The sequence below is a fragment of the Amyelois transitella genome, chromosome 19 (assembly GCF_032362555.1).
Source record: "Amyelois transitella isolate CPQ chromosome 19, ilAmyTran1.1, whole genome shotgun sequence".
Lineage (NCBI taxonomy): Eukaryota > Metazoa > Arthropoda > Insecta > Lepidoptera > Pyralidae > Amyelois > Amyelois transitella.
In genome coordinates, this window is record NC_083522.1 from 1,960,276 (window position 1) to 1,983,795 (window position 23,520).

At 33.4% G+C, this 23,520-nt stretch overlaps 3 protein-coding genes across 3 annotated transcripts; all 3 read left to right on the top strand.

Moving 5' to 3' along the window:
• Positions 1–358: 358 nt before the first annotated feature.
• On the top strand, positions 359–5,309 carry LOC106139730 (leucine-rich repeat-containing G-protein coupled receptor 5A). The gene is made up of 3 exons (XM_013341227.2): positions 359–698; positions 1,749–1,791; positions 3,041–5,309. The coding sequence occupies exons 2-3, from the start codon at positions 1,782–1,784 to the stop codon at positions 5,206–5,208; spliced, it is 2,178 nt and encodes a 725-aa protein (XP_013196681.2). The 5' UTR covers positions 359–698; positions 1,749–1,781; the 3' UTR covers positions 5,209–5,309.
• A 1,880-nt stretch (positions 5,310–7,189) lies between these two features.
• LOC106141977 (protein artichoke-like) lies at positions 7,190–13,037 on the top strand. Its single transcript, XM_060949573.1, has 3 exons — positions 7,190–7,257; positions 9,159–9,198; positions 9,568–13,037. Exons 2-3 carry the CDS (start codon positions 9,180–9,182, stop codon positions 12,852–12,854), a joined length of 3,306 nt encoding a protein of 1,101 aa, XP_060805556.1. The 5' UTR covers positions 7,190–7,257; positions 9,159–9,179; the 3' UTR covers positions 12,855–13,037.
• Positions 13,038–19,754: 6,717 nt separating this feature from the next.
• Positions 19,755–22,121, top strand: LOC132902893 (slit homolog 1 protein-like). The gene is made up of 2 exons (XM_060949777.1): positions 19,755–19,932; positions 21,020–22,121. The coding sequence occupies exons 1-2, from the start codon at positions 19,929–19,931 to the stop codon at positions 22,117–22,119; spliced, it is 1,104 nt and encodes a 367-aa protein (XP_060805760.1). The 5' UTR covers positions 19,755–19,928; the 3' UTR covers positions 22,120–22,121.
• Positions 22,122–23,520: the final 1,399 nt, after the last annotated feature.

Genomic DNA, 23,520 nt, shown 5'->3' on the forward strand with positions numbered 1-23,520 from the left:
TATATTTTTTTTAAATGATCATGGGAGCGAAGTTTCGGATTGAAGTCAGTACAATTGAAACGGACAAGATAAATAAATATTGTTTAGCAGCCAATGAATACTAGGAAATCTAGGAGTGATGAACAATCATGCATAGATTTGGTATGTTTAGAAGCCCCATTACACACACGACCTACTTAATTACTGCGACTATGCAGATTGATTAATTAAATATACAAAGAGAGCGATAGGAAAAACTGGAAAGCCTAGACGAAGGTACTTTGAACAAATGTAGGACGCTATAACAAAGGGTCAAGTCAAGAGTACCCGAATCCGTCGAGCTTGCAAGCAGAGAGTTATGAATGTAGATGAAGCGAAATAAGTATGCAAGGATCGTGGCAAGTGAAAAGATGTAGCCTCTGCCTACCCCTCCGGGAAAAAGGTGTGCTTTTTGTACGTAACATTGGTATAAAATTTTTGATCAAATAGCGTTGACATTTTTTTATTGTTATATTGACTTTTTGACTTTAAGTATAAGACCCATATTACAGGGTGGTACTTCTACAATTTTGTAGCCTTTGTCGTTAGAGAATGCGCTCTCATTTCTATGGTCAGCAAAATTATGAAAGGCTAAGGTATGGGTTCAGTTGGACTTTGAGCTTATACGTCGTAATGTTCTGATACTTTCATTATCATAATATTGTGCAACATCAGAACAGGTATGTCTTTTATTTAGATTTAAAATTATTAATTACATAAATAATTAGGTCTAATTATCTTTCTACTCTAATCTAAGAATATGTTATTATTATGTATTTATGCGTATTTTTGTATATTAATTATGCGTATTTGTATGTATTTATATGTATCATATAGATATATATTCTGTGTGCATTTTATTATGTTAAAACATACATACATACATACATACATATAATCACGTCTATATCCCTTGCTGGGTAGACAGAGCCAACAGTCTTGAAAATACTGATAGGCCACGTTCAGCTGTTTGGCTTTATGATGGAATTGAGATTCAAATAGTGACAGGTTGCTAGCCCATCGCCTAAAAGAAAAATCCCATGTTTATAAGCCTATCCCTTAGTCGCCTTTTACGACATCCATGGGAACGAGATGGAGTGGTCCTATTCTGTTTTTTTATTGGTGTCGGAAACCACACGGCACTATGTTCAAACAATTAATTTAATTTCTATGCAATAAAGAAATTACAAACAAACAAACAAACAAACATTTATTTATCTTGCTCTGCACCAACGCCAATCTCCTGTTTGGTTTCCTTCCACCCAAAGGTTGACTGGAAGAGATTACATTAGCGATAAGTCCGCCTTTGTACCATCTCTATCTGTTTTGTGCTGTTTTGTATGTTTTACTCCTATGGTGCAATAAAGAGTTTTATATATCTATCTATATTTTAATACTGTACAGCTTATAGCTAGCCTAGTTACTCCTGATGGTTAGGTCTGTTTCTATGTCAAACATCATCAATATTTGTGTAGTAGTTTTTGTGTGATAACATCACAAACATACACAAAAAAGCCTAAGTTGCCACTATATTATATGAGTCTAAAATTCAGGGAAGTTGAGGTAATGACCTATATTTATCTTCCACATACCTACATGTGCCGTATGGTATTTTTAAGCATTTTAAGGCTGTTTGACTATATCTACCCCGCAAAGGATATAGACGTGATAATATGTATATATCTATGTATTTACGTCAAAGTAACCAATAAATTATATTCTTGTTTCAGATAAACTTTAAAAAATCAAGACTGTAACTAAAAATGGCTGGGAGTAAGTTTTTTAGACTGATACTATTCTAACTAATCTTATATGTAAAATTCTCGTGTCATAATGTTCGTTCCTGTACTCCTCCGAAACGGCTAGACCGATTCTTATGAAATTTTGTGAGCCTATTAGGTCTGAGAATCGGCCAACATCTATTTCTCATACCCCTTAGTGATAAGGGTTGTCCACCCTTTACATGTTTTTTAACTGGGAATTGCTTAAAAATCATTTATATGGCAAAAAAGTTTGCCGGTGTAGCGGGAGCGATGATTCGGCTCGACCGCCACCAAAGGGAAGATCTTCCGCCAGGCTAGGTGTTATGCCTGGGGAACCGGGGCTCCAACGTTGTTTATTCGGACGTTGTTGCTCCAATCCGTGAAATCTTTGCTTGCGCGATTTAGGTTTTTCGCTGTTTATGACTGATAGCGTCGCGTGATTCTATTTTTTATTTTTGTGACTTATGGCGTATAGATTTCGCCACAGCCGGGACAGCTAGTATATAATAAACTAGCGGCCCGCCCCGGCTTCGCACGGGTGGACATTTTTTTGTGTTTTATATTTTGAAATAAACAAAGAGTCCACATTTCTCTCAGGCGATCGAGACACCGCGTAAGTACCTATGCGGCTAGCGCGTTCGCGTGACGTAGGTACTTAAAATAATTTGGAGTGCGTGTTTTTAATTACACGATATTTCAGAATCTATTTATCCAATCACTGAGCTGTAAAGGACAAAGTTTATCTCCGTAAAATTATCTTGATGATAAAACAACTTTCAATCATAAGGATTAATATGCTTGTGTAACAATAATTCTCAAAACGCACCTTTGAATTTACATTATTTTTTTACGCACAAAATACCTTGTAGTTACTAAATTATAGAAGTTAGATGTATCGTGTCGCGGACTTTTTTATAGATCTGCAAAAAACCTTTATTTTTGTAATATTGTATGTCTGAATAATCAACAGTGGATCCAGCGCACGCACGGAAAGATTTTCGGTAGCGCTTTTTTTCCCGGATTACTTTATAAATGTTGAATAATCTACCTGAAAACTAATTTATTTCAAAATAAATTTATGCCTATGTCACTTTTGAAGGTCTATATCTGTGCCAAATTTTATCAAAATCGGACCAGTAGTTTTTGAGTTTATTCCACACAAACATACAAAAATACAAATCTTTCCTCTTTATTATTAGTGTGGATGTGGATTATGTAAAAGTCTTTCTATATTGACGTTTATTTTGTTTCATTTTCAGCCAGCCGGTTACTATTACTCGCAGTGGTTTTCACTTCAGTGCATGCCTACTGTCCACAAGACAAGATTTACAGTATCGGCGACAGATCCGACGAGTGCAGATTCCGAATCTACTGCATCGGAAACATAAGGGGCATAAGTCTTCCAGAAAAATGTCGGGCTTCCACCAACTATCCCGTCAACGTAGAAGTTATACTCACTGACGCTATAGAAAGATTCGACGAACGTATCATTGACGCTGACTTTTTAATTTCAGTGACATCGTTGAAAGCATCTGGCAAGTGGCCTCAGACCAAACTATCATTTTTACATTACATGCCACAACTCCAAAACCTTTCTCTGGTAGGCAATAATATTGGTGTTCTTGATTCCAAGCCTTTTTACATTCTAAATCGCCTTGAAAATCTAGACCTTTCACGCAATAGACTAAGTAATTTAACAGATTTGTTTCGATTCGAACCAGAAGAAATTGAACAACTTGACAAAACAAATGACATAATAACAAAAAATAAATTGACAAAACTTAATTTAGCATTCAATCTGATTAAAGACATTCCTGGAGATGTATTTGAGGAGTTAATCTCTTTGGTAGATTTAGACCTGTCATTCAATCATATTTCAAAATTAGACGAACAAGTATTGGCACATTTGACAAACTTGCAAATATTAAAATTAAATAACAATAAAATAGTAGACTTAAATGGAGCTCTCAACAAGCTACTTAATCTGAAACATCTTTACGTTGGACATAATAAAATACAAAATATAAGTGACGAGTCCTTAGATATTATACATCATTTAGAAACATTAGATTTTTCAACAAATGAAGTCCAAATTTTGACTTCAGGATTGTTCTCAAGACACTGGGAACATTTGGGAGGTCACTCAATTTGTAAAATTATACTCTCTGGAAATAATATATTTGCTGTACCTAATGCAACAACTGAAGAGTATTCTCCAAGATCCACTAGATCCTATAGCAAGAATAATATTGATGTATTAACTGAATTAGATTTGTCAAAGAATTCTATAACAGATATTGGTTATGACGCGTTCAGTTCTCTTGTTCGTCTAAGGTCTCTTGATTTATCTTGTAATAAGTTGATCGACTTTGTTGTTAATGCTAATGACCTAGAATACGTCAGATATTTAAATCTTAGTACTAATTATATAACACATTTGTACTTCGATAGCTTCGCTTCTATGAGAAATCTCTATAATTTGGACCTTTCACACAATCGTTTGGAATATATACCAGATTTTACTTTTATAAATAACTTTAATTTGAAACATGTTAATATGACAGATAATGAGTTTACAATTCTGAAAAACATTCATATAAAGATATTCCATCCGGATGGTGGTATTTTAGATCTTTCAAATAATGGAATTTCAAGATTGACTATTCCTTTAGGGGAAGGATTACGAATGAGAAAATTATTTTTAAGTTCTAACAATATTTCAGAAGCCATGTTTATCAATTTGCTACATCAAACCGAGTTGGTACATGTAGACATGAGTAAAAATTATATTGAACTTTTAAATTCTTCGTCTTTATGTCTTCCAGTTACAGTTTCAAATTTAGACCTTAGTTTTAATCATATCAGAAAAATCGAACCCGCCGCTTTTCATCGTATCCGTCATTTAGAAATGTTACGCCTATCTCATAATGAATTAACTACTATAGATTACGGCTCCTTCCAAGGTTTAATTGCACTTCGGGATTTAGATTTGTCTTTCAATAAAATTGCATATTTAGACTCAAAAGTCCTCTCAGACCTCAAATCATTACAATATCTTTCGATAAGATCCAATAAAATGTATCATATGGATTACAAAGGTTGGATTGGCCATAAAAACCATTTGGAGGTTTACGTGGATGGAAACAATTTTACTTGTAATTGGTTAAGTACTGCTTTAAGTGACTATCACAATCATTTCTCCCAAATGAGACCGACTGTTTTAGTAGAAGCAGTCACTCAACATTCTGTGGAAGGTATACCTTGCCTTCAAACAGAGGTCGGAGAACTAATTTCAAATCCTCTCATGTCTAATGATGACCGAATGTTATCAGTAAATCTACAAATTTTAGGGGCTATAAAAGAGCAAACTTACTTTATAAAGAAGTATATGGCTCACGCGATATCCGAGAGGGCGGCAAAATACTAACATTTATCTTAGAGCAGTTACTTATATTGTTTTAAAAACGTTATACTATTATTATGATCTGTCTGGTTAGCCTAACTGTCAAGGGTTTTTCTAACCCAAAACACAAAAAAAAATATATAAAAAGAACAATAAATGAAAAAAAGAAAATGTACTTTTATGTAATACTCGTATTGTTGTTATTTTTTGGTTGTTTTTCTTAATATATAATAAAAGAACACTTGGTTAATTGCTTAGTGTTTTTTGTAAAATATATCACTATGTATGTGACATTTGTGAAAAATATGAAACACCAGTGAATTTGTTCAAACTATGTTTTGAAAACTTAAATTTTATTTTACTTGTATTGTCACTTGTTAGTACCATTGTTTTATTATTAAATACATATAATTATTTGTTTTATTATTTATTAAATCCATGCCGTGTGGTTATAACGGCCCTTTAATATACACCCTCCATCTCTTCGTAAGATAATAGGCACTTTCATCTAGTTCTGTAAACATAGAAAAAAAAAACTGATTTTAAACACTTATAGACTACAAATAATTTAAAATTAAATAAACAATATGTCGTACCTAGGCGAAAAGAGGGTTGATAACTAACCTACTTACCTAAAAAACATACAAAACTTACCTACACTTTTCCAAAAGATTATTTACAAACAAAAATTCTCACAAGCCGAGTCAGACACACACTTTGCCGGTTTTTTTCTCAACTTTGACCTGCCTCCGAATTCTCATTTGTTTTTAATTATTATCTACGAGTGTATTTTTGATAACAGTTTCAATATACAGAACGACCATAGAATTCAGAATAATATAAGACAGTAGAAGTGGCCTCTTTCTTTATCTTTGCGTGTTCCCCGTGGCGTCCTCCGCAACAAAACTTGACCTGCTGAACCCCGCATAGCCAGACAATTAGCCTCCAGATGTCTGCCGGCTTCCAAAAGACGTGGCTAAACCAGCGTAAGCGGCTTTCCTATACTTTGTCTGCTCTTTATCACGGACATTCCTCACGCTATCTCTGTGACACAGTTACTTGTGCTCAAGATCTGACCATGTCTAACACACAGTGGAAGTGGTAAGAACTGGTAAATATGTCATCGCAACTGATGGTAATTACTACAATTAGTTGTCATCATACATACATACATGTCACGTGTATATCCCTTGCGGGGTAGACAGAACTAACAGTCTTGAAAAGACTGATAGGCCATGTTCAGCTATTTGGCTTAATGATAGAATTAAGATTCATATAGTTGCTAGCCCGACGCCATATAAAAGAATCCCAAGTTTATCCCTTTTACGGCCTTTTACGACATCCATGGGTAAGACCATTTCTTTGGTCATTCAAATAGTGACAAGTTGCTAGCCCATCGCCTAAAAAAATAATCCCAATTTTGTAAGCCTATCCCTTAATCACCTTTTACGACATCCATGGGAAAGAAATGTAGTGGTCCTATTCTTTATTGTATTTTGATGCCAGGAACCACACGGCATTTTTTAATCACTACATATTAATTCTAACTTTAATCTTTTGCACAACAACTGAGTTACAAGATGGCGACACATCATTCCTGTAGTTCCAAACAGGCCATTTCTATTGTCTTATATTTATATGATATCTATTAAAATTCCGATATCGCGTAATCGCATCCTGTCAGCAATATTGTTGTAGTGCTAAGCTTGCTCAGTAATATAAATATAGGTTCAGTATATGCCGAAATTATATGGTATTCACGTTAATATCTTGTATACTATTAAAAAAACATGATATCACTCAGTTTAAGTCATAAAACAATAATTGATCAACGGAACTCTTTTACGAGAAGTCCGAATTAAATAAAGTTGCATTATTATGCTTGAAAAAAAAATCAAAAAACAGTGGAATTTATAATGATTTTTTATATAAATGTACGCTCATGGTTCTTTTGTAATTTTGTAAGTATCCCTAAAATACATATATTTAATAGAGCAGACTCATATTTCACGTCTCACTTCATTATTCGCTAATGCAAGGAAGACGTTGATCTTGCACTCCTTACTTAATCAGGTAAGTTTACAATTTAATTAATTACACTCAAACACGCCTCTCACCCAGAGAGGTAGGCAGAGGCTACAACTTTCATAAACCGCTATCCCTGCATAATTCTTTCGTTTCATCCAAATTGATAATAATCTGTATACGAGCTCGTGTTTGATAATATTTCGTCAGGTCAGTGAAAATTTTCAGAAAAAAAAACCTTTGTTTGTCTTCTGATAATTAACTTTATTTACTAAAACTTAGTTATGTATATAAGTTTTGTAAACTCAGTTTAGTCGTAATATCAATATATAGAAATACAGAATTAGTATAATTAAAACTTCTTCCTGGCGTTAACCCGGTTGCCTTCTCACTGCCTTCGACCACGAGCAATAGGAGTACTTACCTACATACCTAAGTCAGGTTTTTACCCGAGACGACTGCTTTCTTACCGCCGTAATCTTTGTAGGTAAACCTAACCCATGTAGGATTATGGTTTACATACAAAATAATGTAACAGATGTATGTGAAAATTTATGAAAAATTAGTTAAAAGTTTAGGCTAATCATCGTTACAATAAATGTTTCTTTAAATGTATGTATAAATATATGTATAAGTGTATGTATAAATTTATGTAAGTATAAATGTATGTATAATAATTAGCGATAAAAGTTTATATTTTGTGTCCGCCATAATGTGATAAGACACGATCAAATAACAAAGTGAGGCCGTCTTCCTTTTTAAAAGTTATAACATTTTACAACACATGTTTATCCTGTACGAGGTAGACAGCGCCAAAAGTATCGCAAAGATTGAAAGGTCACGTTTAGCTGTATATACTAATAATGGAATCGAGGTCATGGTTTAGCTTCTCCATCACCTTAATTCCAAGTTTGTTCGTCTTTACCTTAATCGGCTTTTACAATCTACCCGGGTGGAGAAGCAGCTTTTTAAAGTTAGTTTCAATAATATATACATATAATAAACAAATGTTTTTCTTTTCTTTTATAATGCGGAACCCCAATTTGTTAACCCCATGACAGACAATGTTGTTTTATTTTTAGCACATTTCCTGACATTTGTAAGGAGGCATAGTTTTATTTATATTTAAATTTGAGATGTTTATAAATATGATTTAATATTAGGTAGTCGAATAGAAACTATAAATCGTGGAACACCTAAGGGTCAGAAAGTGAGTATTCGAGAATTGAACGAGTATAGATATACTCGTAGTACGAGTACGAGTACGTACGAGTATAGATAACTAGATTAGTTGTGAGGACTTAGTGCCTTCTTTCTTTACAACTATCTGTTGCTCGCGGCTCCGCTCGCTCGCTCGCTTGTTAATTCTATAGTATTATATATTCCCGTGCCAATTTTATACAGCCCCCCGCTTAGCACCCCCGGGAAATCTTGAAATGTTCTTTATAAATCTTGACGTCTGTACTTCATTACATCTTTAATCAAACATACATCAGATGGATGGATGGATTTTTTTTGCTCATTACATAGGTTTCAGGCAATGATGATGATTTAAATGAATATCTATGTATTTCGGATTTAGAAGTCTTTTGCTCTGGGCGATTTAAATGTCTAAGATTAATTATCTGTATCGTTGTGCCGTGTGGTTCCCGGCACTAGTAGAGAAAGAATAGGACCAGGCTAGCAACCTGTCACTATTTAAATCTCAATTTCATCATCAAGCCAAAAAGCTGAACGTGGCCTATCAGTGTTTTGAAGACTTTTGGCTCTGATTACCCCGCAAAGGATATAGACTATATGTATGTATGTTTGTACGTATGTATGTAAGTAAGTATAGCACTCAATCAAATCCTAACTAGGCTAGTAAGGTGACTGACTGAAATATATAAATATTTCAGTCAGTCCCCTTACTGATTTGACCGATCTTATTTATATATTTTTTGTTGCAGTCTAAATTGGGGAATGCAGTGATGATGAATTTTCTTTACTGTAAGTTACTACAATGTACATTCATAGCGGATCATTATATCCTCCTGACTTCAGGAGGACTCCGGACCCCAGGGTCTTTTGCGACGTCTATACATACATATAGTCACGTCTATATCCCTTGCGGGGTAGACAGTACTAACAGTCTTGAAAAACTGAAAGGCCACGTTCAGTTGTCCGGCTTAATAACAGAATTGAGATTCAAATAGTCTAGCTTGTCACCTAAAAGAGGAATCCCAACTATATAAGCCATTACCTTAGTCGCCTTTTACGGCAATTAATCATTAGGTTTAGCCAAAAAGATGTGAATTTAAAATATAAGTTGCGTTAATATAAGTTAATTATTAAAATAACGTTTTCTTATATTTTCAGTTTTAATACTCTTCTTCGTCACGCTTCCAAACGCAGATTTCACAACTTGGCCTCTGGAGAGTAAAGGATGTAATGAGGAACTTGACATTGATAATTGCTTAATAAGATTTTATTGTTTTAATGTAATATATTGGAGTGCGGTTTATAATAATTATAATTCTGTAGATGGATATTCAAATTACCAATCATTCAGAGAGTTTCGGTCATTTTGCAACAATGGAAATTACTACACAAAAATAGTTGTTATGTTCAGAAGTGACAATGAAAAAGAACTTGAAAGTTCAGTGTATAGCAGTGACACGACTGAAAGACGTAGCGTCAATGCTATTTCTGAGTTGAACATTATTAACCAAAATTATAATACAACACCCAACTTACCACAGATGGATCGACTACACAACTTGAATTTATCGCATAATAACATAACTAAAGCAAAATTAACGAATCCTGTCAATCTTTTTTCACTTACGGAAATTGATTATTCGTATAATAAGATTGTTGATTTTGACGTGTCCGGAGAGTTTAAGTTTGTGAATCTTACGTCCCTTATTGTATCACATAATGAAATCACTAAAATCCCTGATGGGATATTTGATGGATTTTCCAAACTTAAAAAATTAGATATGTCTTACAATATTATTGAAAATTTGCAAATAGAGTCATTTGAAGGCATTAAGGCCTTAATTAACTTAAATCTGTCTCATAATAATATTAACGATGTCGGTAATTCCTTGTTCCGATTCAAAAAGTTAAAATATTTGGATTTAAGCTACAATAAGATACAGATAATAAAAACAGATGGTTTCAAACATTTACAAAGTTTGGAAACATTAGACTTGAAATTTAATTCTTTAATAGCTATAGAAAAGACAAGTTTAGAAGCAATGCCTGTTTTACGTTTTTTAAATTTAAGTAATAATTTATTGGAGTCTATTGAAAAAGATTTTTTCTTAAATAATAGTTATTTGACAGATGTTGATATTTCAAGTAATAATCTTCATTCGTTACCGAAATACTTATTTAAAGACAAAACATTGATGACATTTTCGATCGAAAAAAACAATTTGGAAGGTTCACTAGTAAAAGGTATATTCGATGGGCTAACATCAGTCACATATTTAAATCTAACCAACCAATTATTAACTTCCATCCAAGATTTTGCTTTCTTTGGACTACAAAAATTAAAATGGCTCAATTTAAGCAACAACAACATCAGCATTTTGTCTAAGAAAAGTTTCAGAACCGTTTTAAATTTGATAAACTTAGATCTGTCAAATAATAAAATTACCACTATAAATTTCGAAAAAGATGATTTGATAAATCTTAAACATTTATCAGTTCAAAATAACTATTTGAATTACATTACGTCTAACGATTATGTCAATCTTGGAGGTCTACATTTTTTAAATGTAGCTTTTAATAATATTTCGAAATTGGAGCCTGAAACATTTAAATCGTTACAAGATTTGATATATTTTGACATTTCTAACAATCCTTTAAGTGGTTCATTAGAAACAGGTACCTTTAAAGGGTTGAATTCTCTACCAAAACTTGATTTATCTGGTAATCAATTGAGGGCTGTCGAAAATAATTCTCTGAGCGGCATGTATCAACTGACTGAATTTAATGCATCCCATGGGATCATTAATAGGCTTGATTATAATACATTCATGAATACAGGTCTTTTAAAATTTGTTGATTTATCATTTAATAGAATTTCGACATTTTTGGTCAACTCAACACACCTGTCAAATATCACTACACTGATGTTAAATAATAATATGTTAAGTGAAGTTTGTGACAGTACCTTTAAGGGGTTGCATTATTTAGAAATTATAGGTTTAGGCACAAACCATATTATGAGAATTAGCATTGATGCTTTTAAAGATCAAACTAACTTAAAGTATTTAGATTTGTCATTTAATAATAACATGAAGTTTAATGTGTCGAATATAAAGTTTAACACAAAATTAAATACTCTATATCTGTCCGGACTTAAAAGCAAAATAGATTTTACGGAAGAAAATTTTTTACCAATAAAGACCTTAAATTTAGCGCAAAATGGTATAGAAAATATAAAAATACTAAATTTAAAACCGTTGTTTCAGCTAGAAGATTTTTCTTTATCATTTAATAATATACAGAAATTACGCGTAGGCGATTTATGTGGCATGAAATCTTTGTTGTCATTAGACTTAAGTAATAACAATATCACTTCAATACAACCTAATGTTTTTGAATATAACACTCTCTTAACATTCCTTAATATTTCTCACAACATGCTTAGTGAATTAAACTATGGAATTTTTCAACATTTAATACATTTAAAAAAGTTGGATTTGTCGTATAATAAAATAAATGATCTTAGAAGTGAACGTTTTTATGAACTGCCTAATTTATTAATACTTATAGTCGACCATAATAAAATTAATTTAATTAATGCATACGAATTTGGTACACTGGACGTACTAAGCATAGGCGAAAATCTTTTACCATGTGATCTTTTGGTTAATTTAGATAAGGCTGGTACGCCATTTAAATTAACTGCAATACATCTCGTGTATAACAAAGAAAACTTTCATGGTATAACATGTAACAATCGTTTAAACTCAGAAACTATCAGTTCAAAAAACCGTTCAGATTTAACTAAAATCTCCGAAAACAATCAAGTATTTTTTGAAATTAGAGATGAATTAGTAAAAATTGCAAGTGGACAAAAATCGCAAATAGAAAAAGACCACGTTATTGAACAATACCCAAAGTCAAATATAAATGAGTTATCACAGACAATTTTAAAACAAAATGAGCAACTTGTTGAACTGGCAAACTTTTCAGCAGCAATGGTGAAAAACACAAATGATACGAATATTTTATTACAAAGAATGTTAAAGAGAATAAGTGAGTATCGAACAACAGTATTCTCTAAGAACAATGTTAGTTTGGACAATGTTCTACCTTATATCAATGAAATAAGGCAAGAGCTGGAGGATCGTATATCTTCAGAAAAAAAGAATATAATGGCAGAAATAAATTCTAAATTATCATCAATAAAATCAAATTTCGATAACAGACATGTCGAATTGTCGACTACCGCACCTGCTTTAGAACTGTCGCAAAAATTTGATAATAGTAAGGTACAATCAGAATCAGTATTTACTGAAACATGTGTTGGTATTATATTAGTTATACTTGTTGGATATATTTTGTATAAAGTTTATAAATCCAAAATATATATTAGGCCTCGTAGATCATCGAGTATTAGAGAACTCGAAAGCCCGAATTTGTAACTAAACGTATTTCATTCACTACCATTTAATTATTGTAATTCGTGTAATTATCATGCGACTTTATTTCTAAGCGATAAAGATAAATATATGTCCATTTCTCTATGTAAGTATATTATCCCCAATTAAAGGACATGTAATAGCAAAAACATTAAAGTAGCAGAAATAAAGATTATTTTTATTGTTTTCTTTTTTTTTTTAATTTTTTGGTCCCATGACTGACTGGACAGCGAACAAGGTGAGTAACATGCATAATATGCCATACAGTTTCCAACCTTTTTGGAACGAACACAGAATGCACATGTGATATAGCTCTCACGTTAATCACAAGGGAACCACATAAACATTAAAATAAATAAAGTTGGTTGTGTGGTTCCCAGCATCCTCTTTCCCATAAAAGGCGACTAAGGGGATAGGCTTACAAACTTTGGATTCTTTTTTTAGGCGATGGGCTAGCAACCTGTCACTATTTGAATCTCAATTCTATCATTAAGCCAAATTGCTGAACGTGGCCATTCAGTCTTTTCAAGACTAGTGGCTCTGTCTACTCCGCAAGGGATATAGACGTGACCATATGTATGTATAAAGAAAGTTCAAAAGTAGATATCCATACATATAATAAAACTGTAACTCAACTTAGTCTGTACATTGAAGATATTTAAGAAAAAAAATTATAAGGGGTCTTTTTAGGGTCAATAGAAGCCAAAACAATTTTTTTTAGAATTTTTGTCTGTCTGTCTGTCCGTCTGTCTGTCTGTATGTTTGTACGCGCATCACGCAAAATCTACCGAACGGATCTGAACGAAATTCGGCACAGATATAGTTAGTAACCTGGATTAGAATATAGGCTACTTTTTATCCTGAAATTCTATCCCAAGGGGATGAAATAGGGGGTGCAAGTTTGTATGGAACTTCGTCATTTTTGATTTGAATCGATATAAAAATCTATAAATAATTATACATACATACATACATATGGTCACCCTTGCGGGGTAGACAGAGCCAACAGTCTTAAAAAGGCTGAATGGCCACGTTCAGCTATTTGGCTTAATGATAGAATTCACATTCAAATAGTGACAGGTTGCTAACCCAACGCCTAAAAAAGAATCCCAAGTTTGTAAGCCTATCCCTTAGTCGCCTTTTACGACATCCATGGAAAAGAGCTGGAGTGGTCCTATTCTTTTTTGTGTTGGTGCCGGGAACCACACGGCACCATAAATAATTAATTCTTATGTTTATTATAATGAAAAATGATGATAATGATTAAAAAAATAGCATTTTATTGATTTAATTCATTATGCTTTGTTTATTGATTTAGTTCCCGTGGTTTAGGTATTTATTTTTTGACCACTCGATACGAGATGGCGCCTCATGAGAATTTAAGAAATAACACGATTGTAGCCGCCGGCAAAATTTTTAATTAATTCAAAATTCAAAAATTCAAAATTCAAAATTTTTTATTCATTATTATAGGATATTATTATATCGCTTAATAATTGTCGTATGGTTTAACAACTTGGTTGACGTCAAATATATTACTTAAAAACTAAGTTTACTGCCGCTTCCAAGGCGTCAGTGCAGAAGAAGCGGTAACAAACTGCACTGCAGCATTTTCTTTAACAACGTCAACTTCACAATATTAAATTATACTTAGAATATAATGTGGACGGGAGAATACATTGTTCACGGGAGATTTATATATTTATGAGATTTAATATTGAAAAAAGAAAAAAAAAAAAAAAATATATATATATATATATACATATATATATATTTTATGGATTGCCAATTTTAAAAAGATTTATGTACAGAGTGTACTGAAATTTTGATTTAAGTTCAAATTAAACTACAATTAATTACGAGGTTCCTGTGCCAAGCTCGAGCCAGATGTTTTTATCATTAAGGTAATCATCAGTCCTATAATAAGCCTTCTCACAAAGTACTTTCTTTACATACTCTTTGAATTTTCGGTAGGGCATATCAAGAACAGACTCCGGCAACCTATTATAAAATCGTATACAGTTCCCCATAAATGATTTACTGACTTTGCTAAGCCTATGAAACCTAAGTTTTAATGAAATATGAAAATTAAGTTTTAATAAAGTAATTTTAGTTTCGCCAGTACTTACTTCCATTATTATACTTACCTTTTTTTGTCTTTAGAATTTATTCGTTTTTTAACAGCTGCGCCCCCGGGACTTTGCTTTTGTAGGAAAAATAAGTTATGTTCTATTCCAGGCATTATTCTTCCCGTGTACGTAAGTTTCATCAAAATCTATCCAGTTGAATTTGCATGATTGAATAGCATCCTTTAACACGCACTCACGTAGGCACATCTATTTTTTTGCATAATATTAGTTTATGTCAATGCAAGGCTCTTAATCTAAGCAATCTTTTTATGGAAGCGAAATTAACGTAGGCGAAGCCGCGGGCAAAAGCTAGTTAAACAAATAAATTCTAATATTAACATAAAAATTACGTTTGTTCTGTTAAAAAATGTGCTTTTATCATGTTGGTTGATGCACCGAATATATTAATATTAAATAATATCTACTCTTTTTTAAACATGTAGATATGTAAGTATTATTATAAAAGTACCTAATATGATATTTTTTATTAAGTGAGGTCAAGATTTTTATAAGAAACTCGCCCCATTAAGAGTTTTCAGGCATAGAAGTAGTCTAGAAGTGTGGTTCCTGACACCTAATAATAGGACCACCCCATCCCTTTTCCAAAAAATCCTCCATCCCTTTTTCGAAAAAGGCGACTAAGGAAATTAGAGCACAATCATATAGATACTTAGTGCAAGCATTTATGCTTATCTTAAAATCAGCGTATTGCTCTATAGCAAACTCGTTGAGTTGACCTTTTCGTATTGCTGCGACTCACACCCTAATTAATTTGTATTACATATGTACATTGTAAATTGTGTGTAGCAAATCAAATAAATAAATTATCTATCTATCTATCTTATGCTTAACTATCAATCTTATTTTTATATCCTTTCCATTTTTTAAACTAGAAATTACTTAAAATTGTTTATATGGCAAAACAACGTTTGTCGGGACAGCTAGTATATATTATTATATAATATCCAAAGTGATAGTAATCCATCTTAAAGCCAAATAGCTGAACGTGGCCTGTCAGTCTTTTCGGGGCTGTTGGCTCTGTCTACCCCGCAAGGGATAAAGACGTGACCATATGTATGTATGTATGTATCATAGAGTGTTGCTGCTTTGTTTCCCGTAAAGATTGTAAAAGTCAATCAAGGGAAAGGGAAATAAGCTTGGGTAATATTTTTTTTTTAATTAAAATATTTATCGATCGGTACCCTTACTTATTTTAAGGCCATGGTCTAGCGACATGATAGCAACCTGTCACTATTTGAATCTCAATTCTTTCATTATTTTTGTATTTTTAAGAGTGTTGGCTATATCTAAAATAAAATAAAATCTACCCCGCAAGGGATATAGACGTGATTATATGTATGTATATTGTCCAGACTGTTACTAATACTTAATAGCTACATATAAAATACATATAAAAGTAGGTGGTTAGCGTGTAGAATTCTTTTGCACCGCCAGAAGAGTCCAGGTTTTAATTGATTTGAAACTTTCGCGTTGCTTCCTCTTCTTCCTCATGGCTTTAGTCCTGGTTGCATCCTAACCTCTCTGGAGAAGAACATAGGGTATGCCTTTGACCATGGATCCTAGATTGGGTGAGTCCGGTTTTTAGACGAACGCGAATTATACGCGAAATTTCAAATCTCTCGAAGAGTTAACAAACATACTCACTTTCACATTTATTAAAAAAGTTGGGATTGGGTTATTCAACGTATATAGATTTATGTATTACTGATTTATAAGTGTTGTGTAGTAACTAAACGAAATCGCTACATTTACATTGTTAATATCGGGTTGCGCAAAAATTTTGCGCAGTTCATGTGTCTTGCTGATATGTCAGTAATGGCGATAAGCATTATTTTCCGCTGAAACAATGCATTTATATATTTTTGGGATTCCCCGCAATAAGCAAAGCGGTGCCAACGACCTTTAATAAATGCAGAATTCTAGATTAGGAGCGTCTGTGGTCGAACGGTTAAAGTGAGTTCAGAGTGTTTTTTGAGTATTTTTTCTTGCCTTGGGTCTTAGTAGTTGACGGCCTCTGTGGCGCAGCGGTAGTCCGCTTGTCTGTGACATTGGAGGTCCCGGGTTCGAATTCCGGCCAGGGCATGATGAGAAAAGAACTTTTTCTGTTTGACCTGGGTCTTGGATGTTTATCAATATATGTAATTATTATAAAATATAGCATCGTTGAGTTAGCATCTCGTAACACAAGTCTCGAACTTATTTCGAGGCTAACTCAATCAGTGTAATTTGTCCCGTATATATTTATTATTATTATTTAGTAAATTCTTAAGAGAAGGAAAAAGATTCGTTACTGAAATAGAACGATGTTTACTTGACAGAGATTAGCGCTCTGGATATCTATACGAATATTATAAAGCTGAAGAGTTTGTTTGTTTAATTTTTATATACATACATACATACATAAACTCACGCCTCTTTCCCGGAGGGGTAGGCAGAGACTACCTCTTTCCACTTGCCACGATCCCTGCATACTTCCTTTGCTTCATCCACATTCATAACTCTCTTCATGCAAGCTCGGCGGTTTCGGGCACTTTTGACCTGACCCTTCACCAGGACGTCCTTAATTTGATCAAGAATATGTATATAATAATTATATATATACTAGCTGTCCCAGCAAACGTTGTTTCGCCATATAAATAATTTTAAGTAATTTCTAGTTAAAAAATGTTCAGGGTGGACAACCCTACCAGATAACCGTTGGTTCTGACAGAGAACTTTATGTGGGGTCCCACTAAATAAATATATTTATACCTACACAAAATATAAAATAAAATAATTATAATATAAATACATAAAAACTACAATAAATAAACAATATACATAAATAAATAGGTGCAGCGATTACTGAAATGAATGAAAAGGCTTATAGGTAGGGGAGACCTGGGTGAGTTGTGACAGAGGAGAGTTGTGACAGCGATGATTTCCGAAAATTCGTGACCGTTAGCTGGACGGCAACAGTCCACAATAGTCTCTCTTGTGACGCGCCATTTGTCGCAGTAAGCACGGGGGCCCATGGCAAGCGGTTGCGAGAGCACGACGACGGCACGAAAAAATATCCAAAAAGTAAGTTTTTCATAAATATTTTGATTGTGTTTATATCACAACCTATAACACTAACGTGGGTTTTCATTATTTTTTTATGGAGCATGTCTATTTAAGTTTCTAAGCATGGTAATGTTTTATTGTGTTTGCATCTTGTTTCGAATTTACAAAATAATATTCCGACGGTGTCCTGATTTTTGCCACCTAGGAGAGTTGTGACACGCTGTCACAACTCTCCTAGGTGGCAAAAATAAGTCTACAGCTTGTACTCCTCTTGCTACGGTCTCTAATGTGATCTCTCCAGAATCAGTTAAGCCTAATAGACGCAAGATCAAGTCAACGGTGCTAACCGACACACCTATCAAGAATGAAATTGCTGCTATAGAAAAAAAAGTAAGTTAAAAAGTGTGAAAAATCGTGTTTTGACCGAAAAAGAGAAGAAACCTAAGGAAGCCAAGAAAATCAACAAGAAGGGTGAAGGCGATATAGATGAAGATGCGGAAAATGATTGCTTTTGCTTATGCTGCCTGCCTTGAACCTTATGAAAATAGCAGATCAAATGAGAAGTGGGTTCAGTGCCTTGAATGCAAAGGTTGATCTCTCGAAGATTGCACTGGAGGCGAGCTGCAATATGTCTGTCGTAATTGTTTGTCCGATTAGATTAATAATTTTACCTCCTTATAAAACTATTGATCGCTTATCAATAACAAAAAATAATTAATGTTTTTTTTAATATTTAATATCGTTCTAATTCCTATATTCATGGCAAAAATTATAATTATATTACTTTTATGCAAAATTATGTGTGTTTTTGTTTATATTCCCATAATATTATTTTTATTTATCACAAAAAGTCTAAAAATAGAATTGTCACAACTTACCTCGGTGTTAGGAGAGTTGTGACAAAAGGAGTACCTCCAGTTTTTGTGGAAATGCTCAGAAACCTTCCACTTTTTATTGACTTATGTGATAGTTTTTGAAAGAGTAAGAGTTACGCTATAATATGATATAGAGTTTATAATTGTGCTATGATTCTCCGTCGAGATATACTCCTTAAAGCAAAAATTGTCACAACCTTCCTAGGTCTCCCCTATTGTAGCGGGCGCGATGATACGACTCGTCCGCCACCAAAGGGAAGATCTTCCGCCAGGCTAGGTGTGATGCCTGGGGAACCGCGGCTCCGACGATATTGTGCTATATTATATGTCTACAAAAAAAAAGACATACGGTAAATTTTCACACAGTCAGAGCTACGAGCGAAATCTAAAATCATACATAAATACATACATACATATGGCCACGTCCATATCCCATGCGGAGCAGACAGAGCCAACAGTCTTGAAGACTAAATGGCCACATTCAGCTATTTGGCTTAATGATAGAATTGAGATTCAAATAGTGACAGGTTGCTAGCCCATCGCCTAAAAGAAGAATCCCAAGTTTATAAGCATATACCTTAGTCGCCTTTTACGATATCCATGGGAAAGAGATGGAGTGGTCCTATTCTTTTTTGTGGTTGCCGGGACCCACACGGCACGGCGGCAAATCTAAAATCGCCAACTGGAAAACTATAGCTCACAAATTACAAAGACTTTAGTGTCCACATTAGTATTAAATATTCCAAGGACATTATCAAACTACATTTATTGGCAGTAATTGGACCAATATAAGCCGTAACAACGTTTAACTCATTCACACATAATAAGCGAAACATTGTGCTAGCGTTGTGGTCGCCTGATATACTATCACCACCAGAAATAACACAATCGTTTCATATATAAAAAAAAGTATATCAAAAATAACGCTATCAGTAACTATAATAATGGAATATACAGATGAATAAAATTATTTGATGACGTCATAGAAATTTAAAGTTCAAAACGGAATGGGTACGTAAGAATTCTGATTTTTAAATTTAATTAAACAATACTAAAACTGCCGTGTGGTTCCCGGCACCAATACAAAAAAGAATAGGACCACTCCATCTCTTTCCCATGGATGTCGTAAAAGGCGACTAAGGGATAGGCTTACAAACTTGAGATTCTTTTTTTAGGCGATAGGCTAGCAACTTGTCACTATTCGAATCTCAATTCTATCTTAAAGCCAAATAGCTGAACGTGGCCTATCAGTCCGCTCAGGACTGTTGGCTCTGTCTACCCTGCAAGGGATATAGACGTGATTATATGTATGTATGTATGTATTAAACAATTTTGGTTCTGTTTAAAATTGAATGACAGGATAGTGAATAATACGATAAGTGAATTTTGTGTCAGAAATAGACAAGGGAATGATTAGATAGTTTAGTCATGCGGCGGGGCTGAATAAAACCAGCGGGCTAACAAGGCACGGGCTACGCAGTAGCGATAATCTATCACTGCTTTGCTTTTTATACATACATACATACATATGGTTACGTCTATATCCCTTGCGGGGTAGACAGAGCCAATAGTCTTGAAAATACCACATTCAGCTTAAAATCTATGATTTTATTAGTTCTGAAATGAGACAGAGCATCGGTGATCTGACTTTGAATAAAAAGTGGTCCAAAAGATTCAATATTCTTAAGCAACCAATGACAATTTCCTGAGTATTGCACATTAGTTTCATTGCTAACTAATGCTCTTATGGTGAAAGAAATTCACTTGAAGTTAACTGTTCATTCAGACAGCTGGATGGCATGTAGCCTTGATCCAATATATATATGGTTCCCCTGCAAGGGTTTCGGAGATTCGACAGATAAATCTGACTAACCAAATCGTGGACGACGGAACGAACCCCTCTCCAAAAATGTGAGACGCATTCAGGGGGACGATAACTCTGAAACCAAAGTGTAGTAATAATGACTGACTTGTAGTAACGATGGTGTCGTTGACAATATTCCAATTTTATGGTACCTAGTGACGTATGACTTGATATTATCATGAAGACAAGAAACATACGAATTGAACCATTGTAATGTATCATTTTTTTTTTCAGATTCGGTACTTATCTTTTTTTTACTTTTGATGATTACTACGGTCATAACATGCTCTTCGATTAATGAGACCATCGGATGTTCATGCGAACAAGAGTACAATGCAAGAATTTGTACAATAAAGATCAACTGTAATAGAATGTTTAAATACGAAGATTCTACGTTAACTTCTATTAAACCAAAAGATTCAGATTACACAGGAGCTTACGAGTTACATTTAAGTTTTTATAATATAGACCTCATTATTTATTCGTTTAAAAACTTTTTACCACCAAATTTCTCCAAAGATAACATCAAAGTGATCAAAATGATTCATTTTGAATTACTATCAATTCCCGATGAAGTTTATACCTTTGACGAGTTAACACAATTTGAAATTTCTCAAAGCACACTAGAAAGTATAGACCTTTCTAAATTTACTAATCGAAATTTGCAAACGATTAATGTGTCTGACAATGTCATCACATTTTTAGAACATGAAAACGTAATTTCCTCTCCAATTAATTCATTAAAAGTTATAGATCTGAGTTATAATTTTATAGATGTACTACCAAATAATTATTTTGTTAAATTCCCTCATCTACAACATTTAAATTTATCGAATAATTTTATCAAAAATTTAGACATCCTATCATTTCAGGGGATGCTTTCTTTGCAAACTTTATATTTATCGCATAATAAATTAGAATCTTTACATGATAGTCTATCGAGATTGGAAAATGTGAAAGAACTATTTCTAGATCAGAATAAAATTGCATGTCTGAAAAAAACTAATTTCGATGCCATGACACAATTGCAAAAATTAAATTTGAGTTCCAATAACATTACGGATATAGAAATAGGAACATTTCAGAAATTGCGCATGTTGCAAATTTTAGATTTAAGTAACAACAATAATCTCCTTCTAAACGATGAACTATTTCAAGACAACATTTATCTAGAATCTGTAATTTTATCTGATACCGGAATTTCAGGTATAAAAGCAAATAATTCCTCTTTGAGTAGTCTTAAAATTAATTTATTAGGGAGGATTACAACTAGTTTTTTTACAATAATATCTAAGTGCATTAGATTGTTTTCAGTTCTAGTTCGTCAAAATTAAAACATTTAAATAAAGGTCTTGAACGCACTCTGTGTTTGTTTATTGTTTATGTTTATCTATACTCGATGCATATTTATGTAAACATTAAATCGTACTCAGATACTACTGAATTTGATGACATTTGGCACAGATTTGGACAAATCAGAAAAAGTCTACTTATTTCAAATTTCTTCCAACGAACGAAGCCACGCGCATACGCCATAGCCACGCCGCGCCGTACAACACAGAAATATACATATACACACTGTTAAAAAGGGAATCTAAAAATAATCATATTGATAGTTAGAATTTTTCATTTCAGCAATGTATGTATGTATGGAAGTACACCTCTCTAGAATTTCTAGTTGCAATTACAGTGCGTCCCCGAGGTCCTATTCTCGGTAACAATAGCCACTTTTTTCTCTCCGAACGCAGAGCATTTACAGTGTAGAGCTAACTTGTCTGTGCGTCATTGTGGCAGGAAAATAGACCATTAATTTTTTATTTTATTTTTTTCTATTTAAGAGTTTTTTTTAGACTTAAGACCACAATTTGCCTGTTAGTAAGGAAGATGAGGTTTTTCAGTCTTGCCTTTAAAATGCTCATATCACGAAACCAACGTGGGGAGAGAATTTTAAATCGTGGCGGTTTGCAAAATAAAAGATTGCTATTATACCTAAACCAAGCACGTATGAGGCTTGTGCATAATATGGCGTATGACAAGAATTGGGACAAAGTTTGAAATTGACGTAATTCCCTTGACTCCTAATAGTTGTAATTTATTGAAAAAAAATTAATAAGGAAATATAATGTAACTGGTAAAAAAATTTGTTCTCATTAAGTTAAGGCTGTGTCAACATCTTTTTGGGAGAAGATTAAGCTCCGCCTATGACTTCGATATTGGATTATTTGACAGAGCGAGTGTAGTGAGTGAGGTTCACCTACGTATTTTTAATGCAATAATTTTCAGACCGCTGGCTTGATTTCGACGAAATTAAAAAAGGTATTTAGAATCTATAATTAGAATTCACGGGGCATTAAAATCGGTTAAGTCGTTTTTGAGATATTCACAGTTTTGGAAATAATAAAATTCCGATCAAATTTCCGTCAAATCTTCTCAACTATTGCAGGGAAACTTTAGTCATATTGAATAATTCACCTTCACTTCAAATGTATTATCAGCGAACTGAAAGAAAAAATAAGCCATATAATAAGCTGATGTGGCCTTTAAGTTTTTTTAGATTGTTAGCACCGTCTACCTCGTAAGAGATAAAAACGTGATGATATGTATACATGAAAGAATAATTCTCATAAAATATTAAAAATTCCAACCATCGTGACAGTCATATTACACCATGCTTGTTTCAACTGCTAAGCTTCAGAAAATGAGTTTTTCTCAACAAAACGGAACGTCATGAATGC